Source organism: Equus quagga, chromosome 1, assembly GCF_021613505.1.
Source record: "Equus quagga isolate Etosha38 chromosome 1, UCLA_HA_Equagga_1.0, whole genome shotgun sequence".
NCBI lineage: Eukaryota > Metazoa > Chordata > Mammalia > Perissodactyla > Equidae > Equus > Equus quagga.
The window spans coordinates 155,195,149-155,215,286 of NC_060267.1; the positions used below are offsets into that span (position 1 = coordinate 155,195,149).

The window sequence follows — 20,138 nt, forward strand, 5'->3', positions numbered from 1 at the left end:
AGTCTTGGTAGTTTATATATTTCTAGTAATTTGTCCATTTCATCTAGGTCATCTAATTTGGTAGCATACAATTGTTCATAGTACTCTCTTAAAATCCTTTTTACTTCTGTAAAGTTGATATTAGTGTTCCCTCTTTCATTCCTGATTTTAGTAATTTGAGTCTTCTCTCTCTCTCTCTCTTTTTTTCTTGGTCAATCTAGCTAAGGTTTTCAATTTTGTTGATTTTCAAAAGAGCCATATTTTGTTTTCATTGCTTTTCTCTGTTTTTGTCTTCTCTATTCATTTATTTCCTTGCTAATCGTTATTAATTCTTACCTTCTGCTTGCTTTGGGTTTAAGTTTGCTTTTCTTTTTCTAGTTCCTTAAGGTGAAAGGTTGGGTGATATGTTTAAGATCTTTCTTCTTTTTTAATGTAGGCATTTACAGCTATAAATTCCCCTGTAAGCACTGCTTTAGGGACATCCCATAAGTTTTCCTATGTAGTGTTTTTGTTTCCATTCATCTCAAAGTATTTTGTAGTTACCTTTTTAATTCCTTCCTTAATCCATTGGTTATTTGGGATTGTGTTGTTTAATTCTCACAGATAAATCAATTCCCCAAACTTCCTCCTGTTAATGATAGCAAATTTCATTCCACTGTGGTTGGAGAACATACTTTGTATGATTTCAATCCTTTTAAGCTTATTGATTTCTTTAGTTTTTATATGTATAATTCTCATTGTCTTTATTTTCTAAATCATTTGTTTTTAAAATTTTGTTTTCTTTCACTTTTAAGTAAATTATAAAGTAATTTTTCATAGTTCAAAGTTTTGGATTTTTTTCTTTGTTCAAAGCTTATTTTTATTTGATTTTCTTAAGTCATAGAGTACATGTGATACAATTACAGTTTTTCAGAATAAATTAAGAAATTCTTTGTACCCTGATTCAAATAATCATTCACCTCAAAATTACTGGATTAACACAACAATAATTATTTGCTCAAATTATTTGCTCTGCAATTTAGACAGGGCTTGGCGAGGATAACTTATCTTCACTCTGTTCAGAATCTGCTGGGCAGCTCAACTAGGGTGGGAGGAATCTCTTCCAAGGATGGTTGGTGCTGCCTATTGGCTGGGAGCTCACCTGGGGCTATTGGCTGAATCCTTCGTTTACTTCCATGTGTTCTCTTTATATGGCTAGATTGGGCTTTGTTTCCTGCAGTATGGTGGTTGGGATCTGAGAAGGAGTGTCTCAAGGGTCAGAGTTCCAAAAATATAGCCTTCATGTACAAGCACTTACCAAGTATCTGTTAGCATCATACTTGCTAATGTCTCATTGGCAAAAGCCAGTAATATGGCCAAGCTGAGAAATAACATAAGAAGAGAGTATACAAGGGCATGTGTACCAGTAAAAGTGCTTTCTTTGCAAGTTAGCAAAATAATAGTCTGCTACATATGATATGTAGTTTATGCAAGTTTGACAGATTCTTTGAAGAGAATATGTTTTGTTTTTAGGCCACAGAGCTCAATATATGCTTATCCAACTGCATTTATTGACAAATTTTTCAGATCTTCTATATCCTTATTTATATCAATGATAAATTGGTGTGTAAAAATCTTCCACTGCTATTGTGTGTTTTTTTAGATTTAGTGGTTGTCTTAGTCAGTTCAGGCTTATTATAACAAAATACTATAGACTGGGTGGCTTATAAATCACGGAAATTTATTTCTCACAGTTCTGGAGGCTAGGAAGTCCAAGATCAAGGCACTGGTAGATTCAGTGTCTGGTGAGAGCCTGCTTCCTGATTCACAGATGACCATCTTCTCACTGTGTCCTCACATGTTCAAAGGGGCAAGAAAGCTCTCTGGGATTTCTATTATAGAGACACGAATGCCATTCATGATGGCTCTGACTTCCCGACCGTATCACCTCCCAAAGGCCCCGCCTTTTAATACAATCACATTGGAGGTTAGGATTGCAACATTCGAATTTTGGGGGGACATGAACATTCAGTCCATGATAGTGTCCTTTGTACTTATAACAGTTTCTACTTTGTTTGTTTTTACGCAGTTTAGTGTAAATATGTTAAGGTTCATGAATCTTTATTTTCACTTGGATCTTTCATCAGTGACAAACGGCTATCATTGTACTAAATACTTTTTTTTGCTTGTTTCAAATGTTTCCTTTATTTTATATTAGTACTGTGAATTTTTATGTTTTTTTTGGCCCTCAGTCACTTATTTTTTTCTTGTTGTATTGAATTTGTAATGACCCTGTCTGGAATTCTTTATCTTTTCATTGACTACTGAGGACTTTCTTCTTGGGTATAACCTGTTTCTTTTCTTTCTCAGACAATGAATCCATTCACGAAGCTTGTTAGTTTATAATTTTCATAAATTTGAGAAAGGAGAAGACAATTTTAAAGAGATCTAGTTATCAATGTAAAACCATTGAGCTTTTTAGTGTTGGTACAATAAATTAAGGTGACAATCTCTAAATGTGGAAAACAAAGTAAAGGACAATCTTTCTTTTTTTATTTCACTTTTTCTGTTTCTATTTTGTGCTGTCTCCCATTTAAACTGCCAACATGTGAGGAAAGGGGAAGAGTAGAAATTATTTGAGTAAATACAGTGTGTTATGCCTTATATTTAAAAAACATGTTGCATTTGGCAATCCTCATGACACACTGGTCAAGTCATTTTCCTGTTGTATGGGAAACGAAATTAAAGCACAAAGAAGACACCAAATTTTCCACAGACCCGGAGTATCAAGACGTCATTCCATTCAGCCACGCTGGATTTGTTGCTAAATTGATTATTCTCTTCATATAGAGCTAGCATCCCATGGAAGACACAGACAACAGTTAATTTCTAAATGAAACATAACAAATTTGGTACTGAATAAAGTGCTTTGTTTCTTTCTCCTTTGAAAATCTGTAATTATTATGCTTAAAGAGAGAAGAAGGGATTATTTTTGTAAGTGTTTAGGTTGTTAAAATTAATTTCAGTGGTATTAGGAGTTGGGAATATGGAAATTTTCAAGGATGATTCTTGTAAAGACAGTAAAAGCTGCCTGCCTTTCATTTCAGTGACTTGAATAAGAGAAAAGTTGAGGTAGACCATGTAGCTTCTTCCTTAGAGGAGGAGAGAAATTAGCAATTTAGTGTGGGTGAAATGGTAGTGCCAGCTGTCATGGTCTAGTGGTTAAGATCCAGCGCTCTGACTGCCATGGACTGGGTTTGTTCCTAGTCAGAGAATCCCACTATCTATCTGTCGGTTGTCATACTGTGGCAGCTGTGTGTTGCTGTGATGCTGAAAGCTATGCCACGAATATTTCAAATACTAGCAGGGTCACCCATGGTGGACAGGTTTCAGTGGAGCTTCCAGAATAAGATACACTAGGAAAAAGGAACTGGCCACCCACTTCTGAAAAAATTGGCCATGAAAACCCTATAAATAGTGGCAGAACATCGTCTGATACAGAGCTAGAAGGTGAGGGGATGGCACAAAAAGACTGGGCAGGGTTCTGCTCTTCTGTACACAGGGTTGCTAGAAGTCAGAGTGGACTCTGCGGAACTATGACAAAAAATGGTAGTGAAAAGGGACCACCATCTCTTAACTTTTACCCTGAATCGTACATTGGACAATTGTTTTTGTTTAAAACCTTAGGTTTTAGTCAGGTTAGTAGAGAGAGAACCCATTATGGCAAACCGGAATGTCAGCAAAACAAAGTACCAAGGAAAACAGTTTCTTGTCACTTCAGAGTTACAGATAGCAAGGAGCAGTTGTAATAAAATGTGACATAAAATTGCTCCTCCCTTGCTCTCTGAAATCTCTTCCTTCTTCATTTCTATACTCTTTTTTTTTTAATTCCACACTCTAATTTTAGGGAAATTACTATAAAGATGCTCTGTGTGGCCTTGGACATGATATATCAGGCTATTGTCAATTAGTTGATGATCAATCAGACTGTCATTATCAAACATCCTCTGGCCATGGATTCTTCATTTTAATCCCTCCTCCTCATTTTCTTCTTATCCACTTCCCAGAAATGTCTACAGTGTTTAACACAAAAGAAGAGATCGCTAATTGTGACATGCAAACATTGGCCTCAGGGAAGATATTTGGGTGAAAGAATCTTCATTGTACTCCTCAAATCACACTGAATCTGTGTTTTCTATTGATAGCTTTCTTCATTCGGGGTTAGTAAATGGTTGACTTCTCAGGAATAGGGAGACAGTAAAATCAATCAAGAGAAAGCTGCCAAAGGCCACGCCAAAGGTTTTTCATATATTCAGGGTTATGGAACTTCTGTTTAAAAGATGAAAAAGGAAAGCATTTCTTTTCTTTTTCAGCTACATAAGATTACAGATTTAGGATCTATCTGCCCAGCATTTTATGAAGAAATACAGTGGGGATTGAGTCTAAGGCATCTACGATGAAAAAGAATGATTTCTTAAAAGTGACTTTGAAGTATGTGCTAGCTATCTTTTAGAATAAAAATCCCTTATTTTGTTTAAAAATCTGAAACAAAAAACAGGCTTTAACAGTGTACCAAAGGAATACATCTAAAAGCATTTATATACTCACAAAGTTGTTTTTGAGTAAAAAGTGATCTAATTTTGAACATAATATTGCCTCTATCCTCAATGTTTAGACCATACTGAAAAACAAATTTAATCCTTGTTTTAAAACTCCATATATCTTTCATGAAGATGTTTTTAAACCTTAATTGATGGATACAGCATTCCAGAATAGGAATATATCTTATAAATCTCTATCTTACAGAGATGAGAAAATTGAGACCTTCCAGAGGTCAAATAGCTGCTTGATGCCCCAGAACAGTTAATTGGCTAATTCATAAAATACACTTAAAAAAAAATTCATGAGGCCGGCCGCGTTGCCAAGTGGTTAGGTTCTGGTGCTCTGCTGCAGACAGCCCAGTGTTTTGTCAGTTCGAATCCTGGATGCGGACATGTCACCGCTCATCGAGCCACACTGAGGCAGCATCCCACATGCCACAACTAGAAGGACCCACAACTAAGAATATACAACTATGTACCGGGGGGCTTTGGGGAGAAAAAGGAAAAAAATAAAATCTTAAAAAAAAACACCAAATTCATCTATTTTATTCATAGCACTTAATAAACTTTTATTTATTTACTTATATGTTAGTTGTCTCCCATGGTAGAATGTAAAATCCACAAGGCCAGAGATTTTGGCATTGGTTTTGTTCATTTTGTGTCCCAACACCTACAACAGTGCCTGGCACATCATAGGTGCTTTATATGGATTTGTTGAATAAGTGGAAGTATGACTAGGTAAGCATACAGGCTGTAGTGCTTTTAGAATTTGGTGTCAGGCCATCAGTGTTTGCTGGCTTGGTAAGAGAAGGTTTCACCCAATAGGTAGAACCTGATCTACATGTTAAAGGATGGTATTGCTTGGAGATGATGGGAGGGAACATGCTAGATAAGGGTTGCTGTGAACTAAGAGCAAAGATCAGGTGGGAGGTTCACATGGGTGGAGCAGGGTGAGAGTAGACTGTCACTAGTGATTTGTGATCAGACATATTTTTCTCACACTGGACATGCTGGAAGAGACTGCCTGACACCCCTGTTACCACTACTAGATTTTTTCTCCGAGGGTAGTAAAAGGGCGTGGCTTATTTGACTTTGATTTGAACAGGTCAAAGGTCAAATGTTTGTTTGGTTGTCCACTCAGACCTCCTCAGAATTCAGCAGCATCACAGTCCCACCTTCACTACCATTTCTATTATGTTGCCTGTTTCTTTCCTCAGCCACCTATTGTCACAATCTCTATGAAAAGTGCCAGGTTTCTCTATATAATAATAATGCCACTTTGCATTTGTATCTCACTTGCTATTTTTCATGGCACTTACACATGTATTATCTCATGAACAGATTCTAAATAAATTGCAGTGTTGTGTAAAATGATCCGAAATCAATTGTGCTACCTGGGCTATGTCTACTGATCTAGAGGGGAGATGAAAATTGAGTCTAACTTGACTATGCTTTCTCCAGTTAAAACAACAAATCAATTAAAGGTAGATTGACAGCCACACTGGTAATCACAGGTCCTGGTTTGCATAAAATGGTGTCAATGGATTCTTTTTTCTATCATGAATTTTATATATATTCCCTAGCTTGAAGAAGTATTGCATTAATCAATGAAATAATGGGTCAGTTTTAGTTTTAAGAGTCATCTATCGCTCCTGTCATTCTAGCTCCTAAAATGTTATTTAGGAATCTGAATTGTACATCTCTCTAAGCCCAATCCATAGGAGGCAGGTGACCCAAGGTGAAGGTTTGGCATCTAGAAACCACTCATGGCCCACACTGACCTACGGAAGTAATGAGGCTATTCTGACGATCATAGTGCATTCTAGTTATTACTTAACTAAAATGTTTACAGATAATATATGCTCATTGCTATAAAAGTTGGGCCTGGACTTAACATTTCATATATTTCTATGTGTTTTGTACTTTAAGACGCTGCTTATATTTAAAAGAACTTTCTAATCATTGATTTCTGTGTGTTTAAGACACATTAATTCGTTTTCATGCAACATGAGAGAAACGTAATGCTTTTAGAGAAATGTCCCAAGTGCCCCTTATAAGTACACTGATATTATTATTTTTATAAAATAAATGCAGGAAACCATATTTAATGTTTCAATAGCTTTTGGTATGCCTTTTTATAAGAGGGATGACTTGAGCACTGACAAAGGAGAGCATGAAAAGAATGCTGCAGCTAGGATTGCCAGATAAAATACAAGATGCCCAACAAAATGTGAATTTCAGATAAACAACAAAGTATTTTTCAGTTTATGTTGCAAATATTCCATTTTTTTAGTTTAAATATGTCCCAAATTTTGCATTTTTTTAGTAATTCAAATTTAACTGAGTGTCCTGAATTTCCATCGGCTAAAGCTGAAAAACCTGGATGCAACCTAGGAGCAGGCAGGCTCTGAAATCTGTAATAAGGGTGTGGCCAGTTTCCTTCAGTAGCATGATATAGTATTCCATGGCTCTTGAACATGTCATCTAATTCTCTTTTCTCTATGTAAGATGTTTGTATTTAGAACGATTTTAGAGCTGTTTAGATATCAAATCTTTTTAGCTTAAGGGCAGCGGGCATCGGTGAGCTGAGAATATTTCTGTGATTCCAGGCTGCAGAGCCTCTGAGGCTAAAGTTTTAAGGGACTGCTAACATCCACAATGATGTTACCCATTGGATATCCCCAATCATGGATCTCATAGGCATGAATTAATATATTCCAAGTTGATCTAGTTTCTTCCTCCACACCTGTTCCTCCTGTGTCTATGTTAAATGATACTGATACCCACCCCGTCACCCAAGGCAGACACTTGGGAGCCTAGAAGATAAGGAGGTTGTCGCCTTCCCTTATTCTCTTCCTCAGGTCCGATCTGTTTCTCTTCTCCCCATTTCCTAGGCCATGCTATTAGTGGTGGCTCACTCTGCCTTTCTGTCTCTCCACCAGCACAGTCTCTTTACTCCTCCACAGTGGAGAACACCACTGGGCTGGTCAGAATGCCCTTTAACTTTTGTGACGCTGGTGAGACTAGACCATATTCTATCAATACCTTTAGGTACATATAATAAATAGGGCCTCACATAAAAAGATCAGAACATGGATGGGTCTTGTGACTACAGTCATCATTCCACCTGGAGTCCTTTATGCTAAGCTCTGCTCGTCTCACTGAATATCTATATATCATGATTTATCATAATGTGAGCCCCTTATTCCCCCAGGTTCTCCCAACTTCCCTCCTCCCCATTAATTCTCATTAACTCCCATCTCACCATAGTGACTGTTTTTGAGCCATTTCTCAGGTACCTTTTACTCACCTCCAGCAACCATAAACATCTGCTAACATGCACACACAAACAAGTGCACATTCACTTGTGTGCATGTGTGTATTTTATTTATCCTATATTGCTAAATGTTCTACATTGAATCATTCCAAGATGCAGCGTAATTTGCTTTTCAGTCTCAATAAACTGTAGTTATTGACATTTAGATTTAATTAATCACTTCAGGTCAGATTTTTATACCCATGAATTCATTTGGACTTTTGCCTCCTCAACTGAGCAAATAGTAGATCTTGAGTTCTCAGGTAGATGGTTTATATTCTTTAAAATTTACATTTTTGTTTCTTTTTCACTTAACAACAAGTTAGTTCTCTTTCTCCTTTTTTTAAGGCAGTCTAGGGAGATGAGAGTTTGATAGCCAGAACCTGAGAACTAAATGTACTTTTTTAATAGACTCAGAATTAATACATTGCAATGGTATGCAAAAATCCCTTTTCTATCTTTACCCAGTGAAGCAAATATTATTGGGTGAATTATTTCAGTAAAAGAAACTTCTCCAAACATTTAGCCTTCCCTATGTCCCAAACTCCTCAAGATTTTTTATTAGCATTTTCTAACATTTAAGGGAAAATTTTCTCTTATGATGTCTCCAAATGCCACTTCCAAGAGGCTACATCATTATATTGCCAATGAGATACTTTTTCAATGATAGCTTTCAATTTCTCTCAAAGTTTTAATTTCTTCTCCAATGTCACATATCCTTTGACAAATGAATCTGCCTCAGCCCTAGTATCTCTTTCTGTTTATTGGTGATGTGTATAAGCTTGTTCTTATGAACTCACAGCTGTCAGATATTATAATTTTCTTTTCTGTGGAAAGTACTAGCATTTGGAAGGTTACGTTTAACTGTGGGTCACTAGGTGATAATGGTGGATACACCAAGAATTAGGGATAGATCTGAAGAGGCAGATACTGTGGAAACACTGGATCTTGGCATCAGAAAGGTTCAACGGGGTGCAGAGTAGCCGGCTCTGAGTCTCTCCGGTTAAGAAAAAGCTCACGTGTGCCCATACGCACACTCACATATTTATAAGCCAAAAGCTTCTTTGAAGTGCAAATGGCAGCAGAGGTGGAGGTAGAAAAACGAAAATAAATGTTTGCCTCAAGAGGTATTGCGAGGGCAAAGACAGTCATGGGTCCCACCAAGAATTATGAAAACAGGCCCTGGCGTTTAAGATATTTGCCTGGAGCTGACGGTCTCCCTGGTGCAGCAGCTCTGGCCTTTGTCTGCAGAGATGCCCCAGCCCTTTTGCTACATCCCAGAAACAGCCCTTGAAATTCAGGAAAGTGTGAAGGTTGTTGACATCATTCACAGAGTATGGCTCTTTAACCCTAAGAACTAGTGCTCTGTAATAGAGCCCACCCCAGGATGAGGCACCCTCTGTTCCCCTGAGGGGCGTGTGGATAGAGTTTAGATGTAGGAGCTGCTGGCATGTGATTTTAGTGGAAGCCTTGGTGTGAGTGAAATTATCTAAGGAGAGAGTGAAGAGTAAGAAGAAAAACATCATTCAATGTGTGGATGAAGGAAAAAAGTGTCACTGTGTGGGATCTAAGAGGGAAGACGAGACCACCCTTTGTAACATTGCAACCTGCCTCCTGACATCCACTCTCAATCTCCTTTACTCTGGTCCAGGTTTTCTATTTACTAGAGCATTTATCACCTATGAAAATACTAGATAATTTACTTTTTATTTTATCGTGATTTGTTTTATACCTTCCCTGCCCCCTGTCCTTTACTAGAAGGCAAACTCCATAAGGACAGGTGTCTTTGTCTGTTGATGAATTCCAAGCAGGTATAATAGTATACTTTAGAGGTGCTTAGTAAATATTTATTGAATAAATGAAATAAATAGCAATGTCTCAAAAAGTAAAGTCTCAGTCAATGGTGTCAAAAACTGCAGGGAATTTACCTAAAGTAAGTGAGGCAATTAGTAATCCATTGGCATTGTAAAGAGGAGCCATTTCAATGGTGTGACAGGAATAGAAGCTGGACTCCATTGGCGTTGAAGAGTGGATGGTCGGTGGGGGAGTACTTTTTCAAGAGACTTTACTTGGAAATGAAGAAAAGAATGGTACTTACAGGAGCACTTGGGGTCAAGGGAGAGATTTTACATTATTTGTTGCTGTTAATGGTTGAGCCTCACAGGGCAGTGACAGAATGCAATCTGGTCCCCAGAAGTGGTGAGGAATCACCTTTGCATTGTGGGAGGGTCACTTTAGTGGCCGTGGAGAGTGTGGCCTAGAGCAGGAGAGACTGGGGCCAAGGATGCAGCTGGGCCACTGCTTTCAGAGAGAATGGGAGCACTGGGAGCCCTGACACTGCCCTGGATCTCTTCTCCTTTCCTTCTGCCCAGCTCTTGCACTTCTACCTCTGGCATTCTCTCTAAGATCAGCAATCTCCTTTTAATCTCTTCCCTGAAACTTCCCCTCCTGGCTTTAGGTGAAACCTGGGTGTCCCCTGAAGCTACTCTCTCTTCCACTGCCCTCTCAAGCTGAGGCTGTGTATTCCTCTCTGCCCGACTCACCCCAGGGCCTGGAGGGGTTTCATTTTCTTCCTTTCTCCCACATCTTCAACCTCTCTTTCTCTGCTGGATTCTTTGCATAGACCCTCAAATATCTTGTAGAATTATTGTCTGGAAAGCAAACCCAAGTCCCCATTTTGCCCCTCTCCAGCTACTTCCCTATATCTACACTTCTTTATAGCCAGGGTTCTCAAATGAGTTATCCAAACTGTCACATAAAAAACAAATCCAGACGTAGGTAAGCAGAGACTTTTTTAGAAAGGATTATTACAAGAAGAAGAGGACTACTACAATAGATTGCTTCCCCCTTCTCTACTTTAAGATCTGCGAGCATCTCAAAGGTCAGACAGAAAAGGGCTTTTCTTCCTCTATAGGGAGAAGTGAATAAGTCTAGAAAGAAATGTGTGGGCAAGTAGGATGACGGAGATGAATGAGTGGAGGTGGAGGTGGCTGTGATCTGACAGATTAGAGAATGTTGAGGCCAGCCTGTTCTCGGCAGGGGTTGTTAGGGGAGGGTTGTATACTGACTCAGGCTTTGGGTGGGCCCAAGTTTAGGGGAACCTTGGGAAGGAGAAAAAGTTAACCAAAGTTCAGTTAACAAGCATTTTATTCCCATTGCTCAGTGGAGATAAAACAGTTCAGCCAATCATTTATGAGGCAAAGAAAGAGAATTTGAAGGGTTCTGTGTCTGGCTTGTCACAGGTGAACAAAACCAATATGGGTGAATCTTCTCTAAGTTATATGGAGAAGGATATTTCTTTGTAGTAAGCCATTTCCTGAAACACATAAGAGTGAATGGGTGAGGGGTTTCCTTTAATCATGGCTATTTTTCCCAGGACCATGGAGCTCAGGTAAAATTCAGTATTGTCACACATAGCTGAAGCCTCTTCACCTCCCAGAACCCACCACTGCACTGAAACAATTCTTGTCAAGACCACCGGTGAGCATCCTGTGCTCAATCCTAAAGACGTTTGACTTCTTGGAAGCCGTCGCCCACCACAGGCTTCTTTTGGAAAGGCTTCTTTCTCCTGGTTCATAAAAGGTTCTTCCTCCAGCTTCTTTGACTGTTCCTTCCTTTTCAGGCTCTATTCCTCTCTCTTCCCTCTGACTCCAAAGTATCAGAAAACCTCAGGGATCAGTCCTATGCCTTCCTCTTGCAGCTCTCTCTACCTTCTCTCAAGGCTATCTCAGTCACCTTCATAACTGTAAACGCCTCTCTATGCTGACAACTCCCTAATGTGCTGTGTCGAGCTCAGATCTCTTGTGAACACTAGGTCTAGACATTCAGTTACTGCCATGACATCTCCCCATAGAGAAAGCTCAAAATCAACCTACCCAAAGGCCAACTTGATGCTCCCTCACCAAAATCTCCCTCATCTTTGATCTCCGTTTCCATGAATGACATTTCTATCTACCCTTTAGCTCACGCTGTACCCGTGCCCGGAGAACTCTCTTGCTAGCTGATGACTGTGCTTCCTTCTTATCTCAGCTTAAAATGTTACTCCTCAGGGAAGTCTTCCCTAACAACACCAGCACGCCCCATGACTAAAGTCCGCCTTGTGCTGCCTCCCAGAACCCTGTACTTTTCTTCATGACATCAACCACATTTTTGCTTTATTTTGTTTACTGTGTCTTGTCCATTTGGACTGTCAGCCCCACAAATGCAAGGATTCTGCACCTGCCCCACACCTGGCACAGAGCAGGTGCTGGGTACGTATCTGTAGAAGAAAGGAGGGGAGGGAGGGAAACAGGGAGGAAGAAGCCTCTTCTGATAGTTCACTACAGAAGATAAAGTTTTTAAACTAAACTTTTAACGTTAGAGCAGTTTTAAATTTACTTAATTGTTGTGAAGATGGTACAGAGAGCTCCATATCCCCCCACCATGGTTTTCCCTATTAGTAACATCCTATTTTAGTAGGGTACATTTGTCTCAATTAATGGACCAATATTAATACATTTTTATTAGTTAAAGCACATATTCCATTCTGATTTCCTCAGTTTTCCCCAGATATCATTTTTCTGTCCTGGAATCCCATTGAGGATACCATATTACTTTTAGTAGCCATGTCTCCTTAGGCTCCTCTTGGTTGTGACAGTTTCTCAGGCTGTCTTTGGTTTTAATGGCCTCGGCAGTTTTGAAGATTATTGGTCAGTTATTTTGTAGAATTTCTTCAAATGGGATTTCTCCTATATTTTTCTCATGATTAGACGGGAATAATGTGCTTTTAGGAGGAAAATCATACATGTAAAGTGCCATTCTTACTACATCTTATCAAGGGTACATGCTATCAATATGACTTTAACACTGTTGATGTTAATCTTGATCACCTGGCTGGAGATAGTGTTTGTCAGACATCTCTGCTGTAAAGTTACTCCTTTTTTTCTCCCTTTCTGTAATATGTTCTTTGGAATAATGTCATTATGTGTACCTCAGACTTAAGGAGTGGGGAGTTAGGCTCTGTCTCTTTAAGGTGGAATATCCACATAAATTATTTCACATTCTTCTGTATAAGAGATTTCTCTATTGCCCTCATTTATTTATTCAGTCATTTATTTATATCAGTATGAACTCGTGGATATTTATTTTATACTCTGGGTTATAATCTAATAATACTTTCTATGAACTGAATTGTGTTCCCCCTTGTTCATATGTTGAAACCCTAACCCCCAGTGTGATGGTATTGAAGATAGGTCTTTGAGAAGTAGTCAGTTTAGATGAGGTCACAAAGGTAGGGCCCTCATGATGGGATTAGTGCCCTTAGAAGAAGAAACACCAGAGAGCTTTCCCTGCTATGTGAGAACACAGCAAGAGGAGACCACCTGCAGGGAAGGAAGAAGACCTTTACTGGGGAACAGGATTGGTTGGTCTTGGACTGCCCAGCTTCCAGTATTGTGAGAAATAAATTCCTGTTTAAGCCATCCAGTCTGTGGTATTTTGTTATGGCGGCCCAAACTGACTCATACACTACTTTTTTTATTTTGTTGCTCAAATTGCGTTCCACATTTGACGACTGGTTACTCTTTACATTATCCTCTGTATCCCTCTGACATACCTTCCATCGTTGTGAGTTTGTTTGGTTTTGTTTTGAACTCTAATTTCCTGGTACTCGAGATGCTCGCGTCTTAGAATCAGCCATTTCTCCAAGGAGTCCTGACTCTTTTTATTAAAAACCAAGATTTGGTGCTAAGTGTACTCATTGTTACTAAGTGTACTCATTGTTGCTAGGGTATCATCATTTCTACACCTTTTCAGCTGATAGAGGAAGGAGATATATATATATGTGTGTGTACTAACCTGTGTATATACACATATCTATAAATATTTCTATTGTTACCATCTGTATGAATGTTAAGCTAAACATGAGTTCATACTGTTGTCTCCAACTCTTATCCATTACCCCATTGAATAGTAGTCTGACTCCTTTCTTTGCTTATCTATAACCTTGCACTCCAACAATTAGAAACCTGGCTTTTGCCACCTGCCGTCCATTCACTTAATTGTTCAGTTGCAGTAAACACATACAGCAGTATCAGAACTGTTAGCCTTTACACCTAAGAGAAACAACTTTGTTAACTAGAGTATAGTCCTCATGTGTAGTACCTTTTGCCTGTCATCTCACTGCCTGCAAAATATGAAATGCTTTGTGAATTTGCATACCATCCTTGTGCAGAGGTCATGCTAATCTTCACTGTATGTTCTAATTTTAGTGTATGTGCCGACAAAGTGAGCACAATAATCAGACTTTTAACAAATATGCAATATGGCAACTGCAGGAAAGAAGAATATATTTATCTACATGCAAAGGCTTTTAACATATGTCATCTCATTTCATTTACTTTGTTCCATTCAAAGGAAAGAAGCCCCCATCCCACTTATATAGATCATCATATTATTGAATTATTTAGGAATTATCAAAACGTTCATATTTAAAATATTTTGAAAGACATCTAGGTACAATATTTTGCTTGTTTACCTCTTTTAGTGAGTAAATAGAATAATTGGAAATTAGTAACTTAATTGTTTATCTATCATTAAGGGACAACTAATAGAAATTAAAAATCTAAATAGTTTGTCTTTTTAAAATTAGATTAAGCATCCTTCCTTCTTCATCTTTCTTCTACCTTGTTTTCACTATCAGTTTGTGAATCTACGCCTTTTTAAAACAGAAGTAGTACTTAAGTAAGTTTGAGTCCTTCCTCCTCTCAAAGGCTGCTGATTCTGAGTTACGTTACTTGTTTATTAGAGTATTTATAATAAATATACATTGTCCTTGCTATCTACCTAACTCCATACAACCCCTGGCTTCACTTATAACTTTTTTCCAGCTTTATTGAGGTATTATTGACAATTAAAAATTTTATATATGTAAGGTGTACATGTGATGTTTCAGTGTACATATACATTGAGAAATAATTACCACAATCAAGCTAATTAACATATCCATCACCTCACGGTTAGGTTTTTGTGTGTGTAGTGAGAATACTTACGATCTGTTCTCTCAGCAAATTTCGAGTATATAATACATTATTATTAGCTATAGTCACCATGCTGTACATTATGTCAGCAATGATAAATTAATAAATTTTTTTATTGAAATATAACTTAAAATTGCTGTAATCTTTACACACTTAATTGTAGATGTTTTAAACTTTGCCAGAAGAGCCCCTATTTTTGTTATATATCACATATGCCATATTCTGTTTTATCATTAAAATATTTTAGATGCCCAAATCACAAAGGAATGATCATTTTTTAATACAGAATAAGTTTTTTGTTTGGGAAAAAGAAAACCCATTTTGAATTGTGTGTTTTATGTGTACTATTTAACTTCTTTCTCCTAAATGAAGCATTGCTAGCTGTAACTCTGTATTTTTCTAAATGTGGTTGTGCTCACCTTGAGTGGAGACACTGGAAATTATTATAAGACAGTGAATTATTTTACAATGGTTTTCAGACAATAATTACCAAAAACCCTATAACATTTGCAGGTAGTGATTGAATCAATGACTTTAGCAATATTTCCAAAGGCTGGGTTCTTTTTGAAGATGAAAAACATGTGAGTAGGTTTTCTCATAAGAGCCTGCATTAATTTGCTAAGGCTGCCATAACAAAATGCCACAGACTGGGTGGCTTAAACAAATTTATTTTCTCACAGTTCTGAAGGCTGGAAGTCCAAGATCAAAATGTCGGCAGGTTTGGTTTCCTCTGAGGCCTCTCTCCTTGAGTTGCAGTCACCAAGATTCTACCGTCTTGCTGCCTCTTCACATGGTGGTTCTTCCGTGTGCACACACTCTTGGTGTCTCTTCCTCTTCTTGTAAGAGTACCAGTCACTGGGTTAGGGCCTGCCCTAACAGCATCATCTTAATTTAATCATCTCTTACAGACCTTGTCTTTAAATATGGTTACACTTTGAGGCACTGGCATTGGGACTTCAACATATGAATTTTGGGGGTTATGGTAACTGGGCCATGTATTCCTCATCATCTAGCAGGCAAGCTTGGGCTTAATCACCTGGTTGTGTTCATAGGGTTTTCAAGAGCCAAAAGAATGAGTAAGCCCCAAAGAGTAAGTACTTTTCAAGGCTCTCCTTGCATCACTTGTGCTGATGTCTTCTCTGCCAAAGCAAGTCATATGGTCAAGCCCAGATTCAATGGGTAGAGAAGTAGACTCCATCTCTTGATAGGCGGAGCTGCAAAGCCACAGTGCAAAGGGACATGCCTGTGGGAATGAGAAGAGTTTGTGATCTCTGGTGAGAAGGCGGAGATGTAATGATGAGAAAAATAAACTGAGTAAACTCTATTCTTACAACTGTTTTCCCTTACGTTGAGCAATTATCTTTTGAGAAAAAATGAAGGCCGTCCTCCAAAGAAGTACAGATGCTGGCTGTTGCGAGTGAAAACACAACCGGAACAGGATGGGGCAAAGGGGTCTGAGGGGACATGGGTGGAGCGCTCAGAGGATCTGCTTCCTGAGCTTCTGGAAATAGGAAACAAATCTTCTGAGTTCTCAGTAGATTAAAACATGTGAAATTTGTCTGTGGGGAGCCAAGAACATTTTTCCTGTTGACAACATTATTTCTTGTTAAGGCGTTTTTTAATGTGAACTGTTGACCAGGTAACAATACGGGTCACTTTTTCTGCACTTAGAACCAGCAAATCCCTGGAAATTTCCCCATTGCCATATTATTGAACTCAAAAATATCAAATATGAAGATGTTTAACTGAGAAACCTGGAAGTCATACCTTCCTCTGCAAGTACATAATATTACTCTTACACTGGGTACTCTCTGTAATCTCACGAGAATAGCAACTCCTTGGTTATTCTCACCAGTCAGTACTGGTTTGTATCTACTCTGATCCTTCTGATACCAATTTATCAGTTTCTTTATGCCTTAATTCACTGTCAAAGGTAACCATTAATCCCCACTCCCTTAATTTAGAGGGCTGAGCTCAGTCCTAAGTACATATCATAGAACTAAATTCTCAAACTACTTTGTTTGGAGTGTTTGGGCGTTGAGTGCTTTTAACACTTTGCTGAGTTTCATTCTACAAATGTGATAGAGGAAACTTCTATTAGTCCAAAATACCCACAGGAACCATGCTCCCCTCCACATTTAAAAAAAAGATGTCTAACCTATAAACCCTCACAGCTTAACTTCATTTAAAGACTGATAGCATTTTTGTCCAAATTAGAAATGGAATTTTAGAAGAGATGAACACAATGGATGCTGTCATTTCCTGAAACATATTTAACTGTGATCTCCCCCCTACTTTATAAGTTGGAGTTGAATAGCAAAGGGAGGAGGCTGTATCTGTCAGTTTTTCTCATAATAATGCTGCATAACAAATCACCACAAGGATCTCAGTGGCATTCAACAGTGAGCATTTATTGTCAGACTCACAGGTCTCTGGGTCTTCTGGGCTGGTTCTCCTTCAGGCTGCAAGTTGTTTATGTGTTGTCTGGGGCAGATCTGCTCCATGTGTCTTAGGCTGGGTCCAGGCTGGTGCCATAGCAGCTACTGGGATATGTTCTTCTCTTGGTAATGGAAAGAAGCTTCTAGAGAGACAAATGAGAGCACTCAATACCTGTTATGACTAAAGCTTTGATCTGGTGCCCTGTCACTCCATTGACTAGAGCAAGACAACACAATTAAGACCAAAGGCAGGAGCAGGTAATGAACACTGCCCCCCAAAAGGCCATGGCAAGTGTAGGATGTACAAAATCTCCAGAATAGTGAAGAACTGGGGTTGACAATTCCATCTACCATGGAAGGGTTGTTGTTTCTGGAAATGAAAACTTCCTTGGATACTTAATAGGCAATGTTTATATGGTTCATTGAGATTTAGTGCTTACATTGGAGTTAATTGATTGTGCTTCTTGATTCACCTGAGTCTGGGAGAATTTAAAGATACTTTTTAATATGTTTACTTGAGACAGTGATAAAGAGTTTCAAATTTTTTTTCTTGTATTTCTAACTATAGCTTGAAAACTGGACTTCTTTCTGTGCCAGCTTCTTCTCCTTTTTTTGGTGTCTGTTAACGTCCTTATTTTAATTCAGCCCTGAGGTCCTGAAGAGTGAGCCGTACGGGGAGAAGGCTGATGTCTGGGCGGCAGGCTGCCTCCTTTATCAGATGGCGACTCTGAATCCTCCCTTCTATAGCACCAACATGCTCTCGCTGGCTACGAAAGTAAGCAACGTTGGGAGACAACAGAGTCGTGTTGTTAAAAAAGCCATTGCCCTTCTTAAATAGAACCTTTCTGATTTTTATAAAACTGTCAATTAAAAGCAGGCATTATTTTATTAACAACATAATCCAGTTTATTTTTTCCCCTTTCTTCTAAATATATGGCATGCGCTATGGCATATTTTCCCCTGTAATTGTCTTCATTTATCATAGAAAATTATAAAAATAAATTTATCAAATTACTTTTGGTCTCTTATTTTTAATTGCAGTTTGGATTACCCACAATTTAGCATATTATATTATCCTATACATCATTTATTATGAATCTGAGGTTAACTTTAACTCAGCTTGAAGAGTACAATTCCATGCTCAAGAACTGTTTAATTGATGTTAATTTTTAGTTTGTTGGGATATTTTCGTTTCTGATTAAAATTTGTGCACAAAGTTATAATGCTTATTGAGTAACTCTTATGTTGTGGCCAAGTATTACTGCTCAAAGCTGTCAATGGCCCCTTGACTTCCATCACTCTAGTCTGTTTATTTTGCAGATCGTGGAGGCAGTATATGAACCAGTGCCAGAAGGCATCTACTCTGAGAAAGTGACAGACACTATCAGCAGGTAATTAGTCTCACCACTTCAAACTTACAAGGATTATCAAGAAATACCTTGTAGCTATATAAATACACTATGTAAATATTCATACAAAAGAAGCGTTCCCGAATAATCCAAACCTAGAAAAATGTTTGTGCATCATCAGTAGTTGTGACCATTTGGAAGCCACCAAAGTGTCCAGGAGGAAGTAGTACGTTCGCTTAAAATATTGTGCAACCACCCATGAGAATGATTATTTGGAAGGCTTTGTATCAACCTGTAAAACATGTACAATGTGAGGCTAAGTACAACAAACAGCATGTAAAGGTGCTTATGACGAAAAGCGTAAAATATGCATGAATGTGGAAAAAGGTTGGGCAAGAACATATGAAACTGAAAAAGGCCGTTAGATGATAAAACTGTAAGCATTTTTTCATTTCTATTTTTAAATCACCAGGATTATGTTTTATAATAAGTTTTCAAAGAAAGTCAAAAAGAAGTGCTCCCGCTACCAATATAGTAGGAGTTTAATGGGAGTCATTATCCTGATGCAGCTGCAGAGTTCTGACCCCACAGAGCTTGTCCCAGCTGACCTCTCATCCCATCCCCTCCCATTTTTCCTCTGCTCCCTCAGCTCCATCCATGGGAGCTTCCTGCTGGTCATGGCATGTACCTTCTCTCTGGACCATTCCTTGCTCTTCCCTTTTGCTGGAACTCTCTTCTCTCTGATACATGCATGGCACGGGCTCTCACTCCCCTTGGGTCTCTGCGGAAATGCCTCCTTATCAGGAAGCCCACCCTGATACCCCCACAGCCTCTCCACACCCTCACCCCCTTGCCTGCTTTATAAATCTCACAGCACCCATCACCCCCAACGTGTTAGACATGTGTGTGCGGAAGTGTTGCTTTATTGTCTGTCTCTTCTCCACCAGAATGAAAACTGCACAAGAACAGGAATTTTTCAGTTTCGTTCATAGCTGTTTAGTGCCCAGAGCAATGCCTGGTATGAAGTAGACTTTAAACAAATACTTGTATGAATAAATGACTCTCGTTTATCTGGTTGATCCTTATTTCTGGACTACCTTATCCGCTTAAGTTGGTTCAAGGTTGCTTCTTTACTCCACTGAGCTGAGTCAAATTCTCATTATTATTCTAGAAATCCTAGAGTCACCTTGTATACAATCTTTATCTATCCCCCTGCCCAGTTCCCTAAGAACTTGGTTTAGTATCTATCCCAGCACTTAGCACCATCTCTGATGGAATGGAATAGATGGATTACTGTGGCTGTGCCCTTTTCCCTTTGGTTTCCCCTTCAGCCTGTTGTTTTGCATTAATAGCTACTCATCATGTGCTCGTAGGATTATATCTTGACTCTTTTCTTGTTCAGCACAATGCTGCCCTACAGTACCAAGAGCCTCAGGTCTAATAACTGTGGACTCTGAACA

The 20,138-nt window shown here is 38.6% G+C and overlaps 1 protein-coding gene and 1 non-coding gene across 10 annotated transcripts in view; one reads left to right on the forward strand and one right to left on the reverse strand.

Annotated features, from left to right (window-relative positions):
* The window catches only part of NEK10 (NIMA related kinase 10), a 216,797-nt gene that overhangs the window by 116,721 nt on the left and 79,938 nt on the right, over nucleotides 1–20,138 (forward strand). For all 9 annotated transcript variants that reach the window (XM_046644179.1, XM_046644190.1, XM_046644185.1 and 6 more), the window contains 2 exons: nucleotides 17,975–18,104; nucleotides 18,650–18,720. In XM_046644179.1, the coding sequence (XP_046500135.1) occupies nucleotides 17,975–18,104; nucleotides 18,650–18,720 (201 nt within the window). The remainder of the gene's footprint in view (nucleotides 1–17,974; nucleotides 18,105–18,649; nucleotides 18,721–20,138) is intronic.
* Nucleotides 14,042–14,147, reverse strand: LOC124231555 (U6 spliceosomal RNA). Its single transcript, XR_006886591.1, has one exon. It is a non-coding gene; the product is annotated as a U6 spliceosomal RNA (small nuclear RNA).